Genomic DNA, 12,465 nt, shown 5'->3' on the forward strand with positions numbered 1-12,465 from the left:
AGGGGAGAAACTGGAGGTCTGTAGCCCACACAGAGTGCTCTGTTCCTGGGCAAAGATCCAGGGATGGACAGGGGAGAATCTGGAGGTGTGTAGCCCACACAGAGTGCTCTGATCCTGGGCAAAGATCCAGGGATGGACAGGGGAGAATCTGGAGGTGTGTAGCCCACACAGAGTGCTCTCATCCTGGGAAAAGATCTAGGGATGGACAGGGGAGAATTTGGAGGTCTGTAGCCCACACAAAGTGCTCTGATCCTGGGCAAAGAACCAAGGATGGAGAGGGGACAATCTGGAGGAGTGTAGCCCACACAGAGTGCTCTCATCCTGGTCAAAGAACCAGGGATGGACAGGGGAGAATCTGGAGGTGTGTAGCCCATACAGAGTGCTCTGTTCCTGGGCAAAGATCCAGGGATGGACAGGGGAGAATCTGGAGGTGCAGCCCACACAGAGTGCTCTCATCCTGGGCAAAGATCCAGGGATGGACAGGGGAGAATCTGGAGGTCTGTAGCCCACACAGAGTGCTCTGATCCTGGGCAAAGAACCAAGGATGGAGAGGGGACAATCTGGAGGAGTGTAGCCCACACAGAGTGCTCTCATCCTGGTCAAAGAACCAGGGATGGACAGGGGAGAATCTGTAGGTCTGTAGCCCACACAGAGTGCTCTGTTCCTGGGCAAAGATCCAGGGATGGACAGGGGAGAATCTGGAGGTGTGTAGCCCACACAGAGTGCTCTCATCTTGGGCAAAGATCCAGGGATGGACAGGGGAGAATCTGGAGGTGTGTAGCCCACACAGAGTGCTCTGATCCTGGGCAAACAACCAAAGATGGAGAGGGGACAATCTGGAGGAGTGTAGCCCACACAGAGTGCACTGATCGTGGGCAAAGAACCAGGGATGGACAGGGGAGAATCTGGAGGTGTGTAGCCCACACAGAGTGCTCTGATCCTGGGCAAAGATCCAGGGATGGACAGGGGACAATCTGGAGGTCTGTAGCCTACACAGAGTGCTCTCATCCTGGGCAAAGAACCAAGGATGGAGAGGGGGGAATCTGGAGGTCTGTACCCGACACAGAATGCTTCATTTCCGGCTAAACATCCAGGGATACACCGGGGGGAGTCTGGAGGTTTGTACCTGGCTCACAGTGCTTTGTCCCCGGATAAACATCCAGGTTTACACCGGGGGGAGTCTGGAGGTCTGTACCCGGCTCACAGTGCTTCGTCTCCGGCTGAACATCCAGGTTTACACCTGGGGGATTCTGGAGGTCTGTACCCATCTCACAGTGCTTTATCTCAGGGTAAACATCCAGGGATACACTGAGGGGATTCTGCAGGTCTGTATCCGACACAGAGTGCTTCAATCCTGGGTAACTCTATGTACAGGGTTAGGGTTAACTCCTTATAATTACGGCCTTGAAACTTGTATTTATGGAATTTGGCTTCTGTCACTCAGCCTGAGCAGCCTCCACCGATCCCCACAGTCCCATGCTATGTTATAGGTCAGCTGCCCTCCACTCAGACCCCCTAAGCTTAACCCCCTAAGCTTAACCCGAGTGTTTTGCCCGCCACTCGGACCTGAGGAATCTGTATATACAAGTTTCAAAGCCATATTTAAAAGGACACACATCTCTCCCAGTGTGGACAAGGAGGAAAGCTGACACTCGGAGGTTGGGCATAAGTCTCATAAACCTCCCCTGGGAAAAAGCCGTAATGTTGAGAGAGAGAAATGTTTCCCCTATAAATTCTGTATTTACTTTTTTCTAAATGAAGTGAAACGACAGATTTCATTTTGAACATTTGACAATATTTATTGTCAAAAATATAATAAACAGCTTTTAGAACAAGCAACAAATAACTTATTATCAAATATATTCCATTTTCAAACAATGAACAATTTATATACTTTCAGAAGAATACAGATAACAAATACAAAACATCAAATGTCTCCAGTCTTCCTGGAGTCTTAAGTTTGGAGCTCTGCAATTAGCTTGGAGACGGTCCTCATTTTCATATTGAGGAGTGCACACTGCTTCAGAAGTTCCTCATTCTGGCTCAAAATTTCAGCAATCTAATGGTAAAACACAGTCCATCTTAATTACATGAATAATCTCTACAACATATTTTTCATAGTAAATACCACAATATTTACCATGTCGCTGGTGATGACCTCCTGCCAGACATCAGCAAATGCCGTTCTGATGCTGTCTTTTAGGTCATCTGGCCAGATTGATGTCCCGCTTTACTATTGTTACAAGGAGAAAAATTAAATGGAAAAAGCAAAACTGCTGAGTGGATCCCTCATAAATCTGGATATGTAAGTCTAGAGTGCTTACCACATCTTGGAGTTTCTCCACAAGAACGGTGGCAGATGGAGGTCCAGGCTGAGGTGCAGGATGAGGTGTGGTGGCAGGTGGAGGCGTAGGCTCATCACACTCACTGCTGGATGCTATACGCATCCTTTTTGACGTGGGAGGGAGTAGAAACTACCTTCTCTAACATGCTTTGGGTCGCATGTGCCTCAGCCACGCTCTCCTCTCCGACGTAAAATTTGTCTGAGGTCAAGTGCTGTGGCACATGGAACGGGTGACTTGGTTCCTTTTAGCAGGTTCCAGATGTCTCTGGGCCTAGAGAAAGGGAAAGCAGAACTCAGCACCTACCCCCCAACTTCCATCCGACAAAAAGTAAAAAGGTGTCACATGAACTTACCAGAGTTGACAGACTTGATCTGACCAGAGTGATGGTGACATCCGGCACACCAGCCTTGTGCCAGATGTCTGTCACCATGTCCCCCATTTTCTCCAGCTCTCCACCAGCAGAGTTAAAAAAAAATGTGGGAACCTCAGGGCTATAGCCTGGCAGTAAGGGCCGCAGCTCTGCGAAGTCTGTTAGCCAGGTGTACTTGACTTTGGTAAGGGCAAGCTTGGCCCTACCATATGTGGCCGCAGTTTTGTGAGATTTGGCCTAGAGTCCAACATAAAAAGATGTACCATATTACAACTAAGATGGAATAAAGATAAATCGATCCACAAAAGCAATATGTAAAAACACACCTGATGCTTGGTTAAGTTAACATTTACTTACATATATGACGTAGTCGTCACCGCTCCTCTCACATTTAAGGACCTCCTTGTCAAGAAGGAACACAAGGACACCTTTTCGGTGGCCACTTAAGGTGAAGAGGTAGCCCGCCAGCAGGCCCACACATTGCCTTAAGTAGGTTTCCGTCATGGGGTGTTTCTTTAGTTTTTCTGAAAGACAAATAAAAAAAAAAAACCTTATAATTACGGCTTAAAACTTGTGTTTATGGACTTTTGAAAAACATAATTATGGCTTGTAACCTGTACTTTTAGTTACTTACTGAGACTCTTAGGGATTTCTTTGGCAGCAAACTCTTTGAACTTGGAGAGCTGGTCCACTGTCAGAAGCTTTTCTGTAATTACAAAGAGTCATACATTTTACACAGTGATAATTACCATTGAATAGCCAAGTTAAACATAAAATATATAGAAAAATATATAGAAAAATGTGTACTTACTGCTCTTTTCAGAATGCAGTTCCTGACGGTGGGTGACAATCTCTTTGCCCACGACAGAGATTTCCCTCTTAAGGGTCCTCTCATGGGAGAGCATTTGGGTGTGTGAAAAACGAACCTGACGAAGAAAAAGACACATTCAAAGTTATTTACACATGTTCTTGACAGAGCCTGACCCTGAGAAAGATAATACCTTACTTGTTTGCAATTCTCCTCCCGGAGGAATGAAAGGAACTTCTTGACGTCAAGGAGATAGTGCTTTACGGTTGTAACTGCCTTTTCCTTCCTCAGCTCCTTTACCCACCTAAAACAAAAAACAAATTGGAATGAATGTCGCACTGATGGAAACAGTTACCAAACCATAATGGCAAATCCCAAGAAAACGTACAGGATAACTTTCTCTGTGTCCTTCAGGAAGCTCAGACTCAGTGAGGGTGTGCCTTCTCTCCCCCACATATAAGACAGGAAGAGCCTGACATGGGTCACAAGTTGACTGACATTTGATTTACCCTTCCGGCCAGGATTGGAGCCCAACAGCACTGCTTTGAATTTTTCCAGCAGATCCTCTAGAAACAATAAACAAACAGGATGATTGTTAGGACAATTCCGGGGCAACACAGAGCAATTACAAAACTTGACAATTTGGTGACAAACCAATGCCCTTTGTCTTGTCAACTTCAGCTTGTGTGCATTTTTTCTTGGCTTTCTTGTGGCGTTCTCCCTGATCTTTCATCATGTGTGATCTTTTCATTCATCACGAGTGCTGCTATATCTTTTCTATTGTCCTTCTTTTGGCAGATGACTTTCAACCTCTCCCTGATTGCCCTGTGTCTCGTCCCTTTCAGCATTTCTTTCTTTCCCTCATCCTGTTAACACAGAAAATATTATTGCCATTTGAAAGTGTGCAAGTACAAAGTAAAAAAACATACTGTCACTTTGTGGATTTTTGTGAGATGCCTGTCAAGCCGGACAAACATCTTCTGGTTGCAAACTGCCTCAGGGCAGGGAAGTGGTCCTGCATATCTACACAAACATTGTCATAAATTGAGGAACATGGTTAGCACAGTACAGTTATCACAAACCTCTGTAGTTTCCCTAAAAAATCTTTTACTTACCGTCCAGTCTGCATGGAGATCAGGAGCCTCCCTCTCTACTTTGTCGCTGACACCATGGACATCCCGAAGGTGTTCGGAGACATTCGCGTCGTTAACGCGGCATGCAGGACATCTCTTCATGTTCACTGCCACATGTCCATAAAATACAGAACCAAACATCAAACTTATATGGATAATTCATTATGAATCCAGCCTTGTAATCTTTCAAAATGTGGTAATGCTTGCCTTAAACATAAAGGTGTGCTTCTATTTTTAACTTTTATTGTAATTGAATAAAGTTGTTGAAATTATTACTTTATAATACTTCAGTAAAAGTTTAGTAATAAAGTTGTTAAGTTATTCAAATAACAATTAAAACAACTTGACTTTATAAAGTGATAAAAAGTATCCATTACCAAGATTCTGTGTCCTTATCCTTGAAATTACGGCTTTGCTATCTTTTGTTGTTGTCTGTTGGCTCATCATCAGTATTCTGTGAAGACTGGTGTCACTGGTGTTTTCCTCAACTTTCAGATTTCAAACCTTTTAAACCTGGCTTTTAAAGTGGATTTTAAACATTACAAGTCTGTATCACCTGGGGGTTACCAGGCTCTATCCCACAGCCCCTAAAAAGCCCCAGGTGGTTCTCTGGGGGTGACAAAACTGTCCTTGTAATTACGGCTTCGAAACTTGTATTTATGGACTCGCTTTTGGCGCTATGGCAGCACCCTCCAGGTGGGCACTTGGTGTCCCCAAGCAGCCTCTTGCAAGGTCCCCATGCCCGGGCTGTGCTCTGGGGAGCCAGACTCTCCCTCAGACCCGCCACTCAAAAAGGATATAACTGTCCTTGTGATTACGGCTTCAAAACTTGTATTTATGGACTCGGTTTTCACGCTATGGCGGCACCCTCCAGGTGGGCACTTAGTGTCCACAAGCAGCTTCTTGCAAGGTCCCCATACCCGGGCTGTGCTCTGGGGAGCCAGACTCTCCCTCAGACCGGCCACTAAAAAAGGATATAACTGTCCTTGTGATTACGGCTTCGAAACTTGTATTTATGGACTCGGTTTTGGCGCTATGGCGGCACCCTCCAGGTGGGCACTTAGTGTCCCCAAGCAGCCTCTTGCAAGGTCCCCATGCCCAGGCTGTGCTCTGGGGCACCAGACTCTCCCTCAGACCCGCTACTCAAAAAGGATATTACTGTCCTTGTAAATATGGCTTCGAAACTTGTATTCATGGACTCACTTTTGGCAATATGGCACCACCTGGTGGCCACTTAGTGAACTTCACCCATTCCTAGCGTCTAACTCTGGCCATATCTGCAAGATCTTGAGATTCAGGACTCACCAATTCAAGTCAATGGGAAAAGTCCTTAAATCCTAAGATCGCGATGGCTCGCAAACTGTTGTGTTTGCAAACAGGAATGGGGAGGATAGAAACTATTTATTAAAGGACGGCTTTGTGAGCTTAAAATTACGGCCTAAAGTGCTGAAACCCCTAACCCTTGGCACTAATCAGATCGAGTCTCTGCTGGTGTATGATCACCAGGCTCTTTTGGATCTTCGACATAATCTTGGAGAGTTACGTGCATTTAAACGAACATGGTCACTCATTAGACCTCGTCCTCTGTCATGGTTTGTCTGTGTCAAACGTGGAAAGCTGTGACAATGTGTTTTCCAATCATTTGCTGGTATTGTTTGAAGCTGCTGTCTCCTGTGCTGCAGTTAAATCTGCCGCTCCTGCTCGCTGCCGTCGGATTTTTAACCCTGTCACTGCTGGTCAGTTCTCCGCTGCCTTCAACCAGCTCTGTGTCCCCTCGGACTTAACATCTGCAAACACGGAGGTGCTCAGTTCTAGGTTTCACTCCTCCTGCCGAACAATACTGGACTCTGTGGCTCCATTTAAAATGGTGCAGCCCAAAGCTAAACCTGAGCCCTGGTTCAATGGGACAACTCGCGCAGCTAGACAGGAGTGCCGCAAAGCTGAACACAGGTGGAAAAAGGACAACCTGCATGTGTCTCGCCAAATCCTAAAATACTGCTGGTGCCTCTACCAGAGCACTGTTAAAGAGGCCAGAAGAGAGCACCTGTCAAACATTATTGAATCAAATTCTCACAACCCACGTGTGTTATTTAAAACCATCGAATCTGTTCTTGGCTCACCTCAACCTGCGTGCACAGAGGAATCCCCTGAGATGTGCAATAGCTTCCTGCATTTCTTCATTGATAAGGTTGCCACTGCAAGGGCTCTCATTACCACACCTGCATCTGACCCCTCTGACCATGTTCTTTGCTCAGCTGTGCTTGATTTGTTTGAGCCTGTGTCTCTGATGGCTTTAAAAAATGTGGTTGGCCAGATTAAGCCATCAGGCTCTCCCTGTGACACTGTCCCGCCTCATTTTTTTAAAGAGGTATTCCCTTGTATAGGGCAGTCAGTTCTGGCCATTATTAACAGCAATTTGTCTTCTGGTGTTGTCCCCCAAAGTTTTAAACATGCTGTGGTGCAACCCCTGCTTAAGAAACCTGGCCTTGATTGTGGTATGCTAGCCAATTATAGACCTATCTCCAAGGGCCGGCAAATTGGTGCAATAGTGAAAGCCAGCTTCTTTCACCTGAGGCAGCTGACAAAGGTGAAGCCCTTTCTTGCACAAAAGCACTTTGAAACAGTAATCCACGCCTTCATTACATCTCGGCTGGATTACTGCAATGCACTTTACCTTGGAGTCAGCCAGTCCTCCCTCACACGTCTCCAGTTAGTCCAGAACACTGCTGCTCGCCTCTTAACAGGAGCACGTAAGAGGGAGCACATTACTCCCATTCTGGCCTCCCTCCACTGGCTGCCTGTGCATTTTAGAGTTCATTTTAAGATTCTTTTATTAGTTTTTAAATCTTTAAATGGTCTTGCCCCGCCTTACCTCTCTGAGCTCCTCCATCCCTACGCTCCTGCCCGGTGCCTCAGGTCAGCTGACCAGCTGCTCCTGGAGGTACCGAGGTCTAAGCGGAAGCTCAGAGGGGAAAGAGCTTTTTTCATTGCCATTTCAACCCAGCAGGAGACTCTGCTCTGGTTTTAGTGTTTTAGTGTCGTTTGTTTTTATTGTTTTTATTGTTTTAACATTTTTATTGTTTTATTGTTTTTATTTTTTTGTTTCCTATGTTTTATGTTTCATGTTCTATTTCTTTTCATGTACAGCACTTTGTTCCAGCTATGGCTTCTTAAAGCGCTTTATAAATAAAGTCGAGTTGAGTTGAGATAACCTCATTCCTCTAGGATTGCCAGCCAAAATCTCTGGTCTGTTTAGGCCTTATTTTTTTATTATTTATTTTTTTAATTAATTTCTTTTTATTTAAAATATATGTTTTTTAATATTTGGTTTTCTTGGCTACCCACAAAATTTATAGTGAGAAATTGTGTTTATTTGGGAACCCCTTATCCAAGCCCCTATGTACCTTCTGTTTGCCATTTTATTTCCCTGGGGCTTGCAAGTGAATGTTGCAATCAAGAACCTCACTGCTACTGAGGCTAGTCTAAATATGCAATATATTTCACACTTTACCTTCTAACAATGAGTCCAAGAACTTTTTTTTTTTTTCAACTGTCTGTGGTCTTTAATGAAAGAAATTTCCAGGTTGAATAATCTGTCGATGTTTCATTTGTAAGATTGTGCCAAGTGACTCCCTGGAAGTGCCAAACGAAGTTGCCATGTCCGTGACTGTTCATGAGAATCGGAAATCCCGCACCAGCACAGGCTCTATGAACATCTCACTGTTCCACAAGCCTTCGCATCCTGACAGTGTCCTGACCCACCTCAACACAATGAGGAAACAGTGCATGTTTACTGATGTCACTCTATGGGCTGGGGATCACTCCTTTCCATGCCACAGGTAACATTTTTGCTTTTCAGAAAGCCAGCTTATACCTTTATGGCCTCTGGACTTGTAAAGTTGACAATTTGTCATCGACAAAAATACTGTTTGTTTTTTGGCAGGGCTGTCTTGGCAGCGTGTAGCAGTTATTTCGAGGCAATGTTCACTGGCGGGTTACGAGAGAGTCTTGACAGTGATGTCAATTTCAGAGACAGTATACACCCTGAGGTACTGCTATTGTTACAACAATTATAACCTGTATTTTCAGTTGAAATTCAAGATTCTTTGTGTACTGATTTTAAATTGCATCAGAAAGATGAGTGAAGGTAAAGGTAACTTTTTTGTACCCATGTTAGATTTGGTTGCAGTTAAGAAGGCATTCTCAAGGAGTTGTTTCCAACGTTTCTTTGTAAAACAAAACCTAAATCCACTTTCCCCAGCATATGGTTGTCATTTTTGGGAGATTTAAGTGGTCTTGACATTTTGGCATATTATTGTTTGTACAACCCCACTTTCCACTGTGTCAACAATCATTTATCCACTCCAGGCAAAGAGTCACAATCCTGTTGGATTTTTATAATAATGACTGGAAATGAGGAGAGAGAATGGCATGTAACAACGGTTCTCTGGCCAGCATTAAACAGTAGCATTTTATGGTTAGTGCCTCTCCACCAAGCGACCAGGGCAGCTCCCCAGCTAGATGTTTAAGAATGATATTTGAAGTAAAAATAAAAAAATAAAAAATAATTTATATGATATTCATAGACTTACTCCAAAGCACCTGTCTCCACAGTTGACCTGCTGTGTGTGTGGTGGTTTATGTTTTGTGCTACACCATGCAAAAAAGATTAAAACTATATGATGCAAAATAAGTGATTGCATATGTATTCACCCCCTTTTTAAAATGGCTGATCTAATTCAACTGCTCGGTGCTGATCCTAGCAGACATTCATCAAGCGGTTGTGTACACCCTTGACAAGATGCCAGCTCATCACAGGACTTACACATGGGAACTAATAACCATTTACGCTCGCATTTACACCTATGGCAATTTAGACTAAGGGATGAACCTCACTTGTATGTCTTTTGATTGTGGGACGAAGCCATAGTACCCAGAGGGAACCCATGCAGACACGGGAGGACATGTTAACTCTGCCCCAGCCAGATCTCTATCTGAGGACATTCTCGCTGTGAAGCAACAGAGTAACCACTGAGTCTCTGTGCTGCCTTACTAGACCTGCAGAAGTCAGAAGTCATTGTGTCAGTAATATGTACATATCACTATGTCAGTGGGTAAATAATTATCTTGTCCTCCAGGTCTTGGAGCTTCTGCTGGACTTCGCCTATTCCTCTCGAGTCATCATAAATGAGGAGAATGCTGAGTCATTGTTAGAGGCGGGTGACATGTTGCAGTTTCACGACATCCGCGATGCAGCTGCAGAGTTTTTAGAAAAAAACCTGCATGCATCCAACTGCCTTGGGATGATGCTGTTGTCAGATGCTCATCAGTGTAAAAGACTATATGAACTGTCGTGGAGGATGTGTCTGTTGCACTACGAGACGGTAATGACTACTCAGTGTAGCTGAAATTACGTTCTACAGTTTTAATTGAGATGCATGTAATGCAAGTATTTTTGTGTCCTTTTAGGTAAGAGATTCAGAGGATTTCTATATTCTGTCCAAAGATAAACTGTTGGAGCTGATTCTTAGCGATGAATTGGAGATAGAAGATGAACAGGTGAGGGATCCTTAATTTAGTTCCTCCTTTTTTCCATAAAATTGCTGATCCTAAGGCTTCCATATTTTGTGTGTCAAAATGAATTTAAATCCATCTGTTACAGCAGTGGTACTCAAACATTTTCTGGCATGACCCATGTTCAGATGTCAAAAAAAAGTCCCTAGTTTAAAGAAGTTAAATCAGCATCAGTGTGAAAGCAAACTCTTATTGTTGATGTTTTTCTTTTGAAAACATCAACAACATCAACCTTGTTTTCCGGGGGGCCAGCGCCCAGTTTGAGAGCTGTTATATTACAACAAATGGTGGACTGCTAACTAAAGTAACTTGACCAGTTAAAAGTTTGTTTTTTAACATTTCATGTTTGGTCATTCTTTTACCTTGTGGCAGGTTGTGTTTAACTCTGTGATGCGGTGGGTTCGAAATGACTTGGAGGGTCGGCGTCACCATTTACCAGAGCTGCTGAGGGGAATCAGATTAGCTCTATTGCCATCTGAATGTCTGATGGAGGCTGTAGCCTGTGAAGAGCTAGTTATGGCTGACAAGAGGAGCAGGTAGGCTGTGTCCGGGATGTTATGACATAGAGTTTGTTTCGGTCTCTTTTCTGTTCTGTTTCTTCACTTTGTACTGCAATTGTTTAAGAAGATTATTGAATACATTTAAATGTTTCCAATAATTGTGTTGTGTATATACAGTATATGGTACATTCATCAACCAAAACATCACCAGTGGCAGGTAAAGGTAACATTGATAATCTCTTTTCAATGCAATGTTCTGCTAGGGAATTGGCATTCAGGTTGATGGTATTTTACACATACCAACCATCTAGACTAGTATATCCCCTCATAGCTATGCCATTCCTCTAGTTAGGGCCCGAGCAGGTCATCGACCTGTGAGGTCCATATTGTAATTGGAAGAGAGAGAATTATTCTTCTGCGCTTTAACTGCTGTTTTGGAAGCCTGAACATACCCCAAAACTCACCAAATTTTGAACATACGTCACATCTGGCGAAAAATTTTATAATTCAATGTCACTGGGCGTGGGCATGACCTGCAGGCTCTGTAGCGCCCCCTAATGTTCTTGCCTGCCTTCCACATGCGCATAGATGAACGAAATTTGTTACGCAGATTCCTCATGACCAGACGCACAAAAAAGTTGTGGGACCGATACCGTCACTCCAACAGGAAGTCAGCCATTTTGATGTGTGGCAGCATTTTTCCCAAATTCATGCCTACTTTGAAAACTATCTTGTCCTAGAGCTTAAACACTTCTTCTTCACATTAACTCAATTATCATCTTCATGCCTTGGAGAACAAAAGTTATGGAAATCTTTCAGCTGCGACATACTCTAGTGGGCGGGGCGGTGGAAACCATTTTTTTCCCTCGCCGTCAAGCATCATGTCCTCATAACTTCGTCATACAATTTCCTATCTCGGCCAAATCTCTCAGGAATGCAGAGGGAGTCGCCCTGAAAAGATCTGTGTTGTCATGGGGCGTGGTCGTGACCTGCGGGCTCTGTAGCACCCCCTATTGTGATGCCCCGCCTCCTACATGCACATAGAAGGACGAAATTTGGTACGCACATTCATCATGAGCAGACGCACAAAAAAGCCATATGGATTCATACTCCCAGTCCAACAGGAAGTCAGCCATTTTGATGTGTGGCGGCATTTTTGCCAAATTCATGCCTACTTTGAAAACTATCTTGTCCTAGAGCTTAAACACCACAGTCTTCACATTAACTCAATTATCATCTTCATGCCTTGAAGAACAAAAGTTATTAAAATCTTTCAGCTATGTCATACTTTAGTGGGTGGGACGGTGGAAACCATTTTTTTCTCTCGCTGTCAAGCATCAAGGCTTTATAACTTCAACATACAATTTCCTATCTACACCAAACTGCTCATAAGTGTAGAGGCTGTCGCCCTGAATACATCTCCGTATCAATATTTAGTGGGCCATTTTGATTTTGGCCGCCATTTTGAAATACTGCCAATCTTCGTACTTAAATTATCTCCTCCTACAGATGTAACACCAGGGGTTTCACAGTCACTCAGTATCATCCTCTGACCTTGAAGATGAAAAGTTATTGAAATCTTTATCCTACGTCATACCTGCTGGCCGCAGTGGAGCGGTCAATTCAAATCCTTCGCCGTAAAGCATCATGTCCTCATAACTTCTTCACACAATTTCCTATCTCGGCCAAATCTCTCAGAAATGTAGAGGGAGTCGCCCTGAAAAGATCTGTGTTG

General features: G+C 43.9%; 1 protein-coding gene across 3 annotated transcripts in view; it reads left to right on the forward strand.

Moving 5' to 3' along the window:
- enc2 (ectodermal-neural cortex 2) overlaps window positions 1-12,465 on the forward strand; it is a 160,606-nt gene that overhangs the window by 29,318 nt on the left and 118,823 nt on the right. For 2 of the 3 annotated variants that reach the window (XR_003984822.1, XM_030424953.1), the window contains exons 2-6: window positions 8,272-8,495; window positions 8,600-8,705; window positions 9,795-10,040; window positions 10,126-10,215; window positions 10,603-10,766. Coding sequence is in view for 2 of the 3 variants with exons in the window: in XM_030424953.1 (XP_030280813.1) it covers window positions 8,314-8,495; window positions 8,600-8,705; window positions 9,795-10,040; window positions 10,126-10,215; window positions 10,603-10,766 (788 nt within the window). In the remaining variant the exon portion in view is untranslated. Of the gene's footprint in view, window positions 1-8,271; window positions 8,496-8,599; window positions 8,706-9,794; window positions 10,041-10,125; window positions 10,216-10,602; window positions 10,767-12,465 lie in introns of those variants that run through there. The other variant, XM_030424954.1, reaches the window with a different exon arrangement.

This window comes from Sparus aurata, chromosome 8 (assembly GCF_900880675.1).
Source record: "Sparus aurata chromosome 8, fSpaAur1.1, whole genome shotgun sequence".
Classification (NCBI taxonomy): Eukaryota; Metazoa; Chordata; class Actinopteri; order Spariformes; family Sparidae; genus Sparus; species Sparus aurata.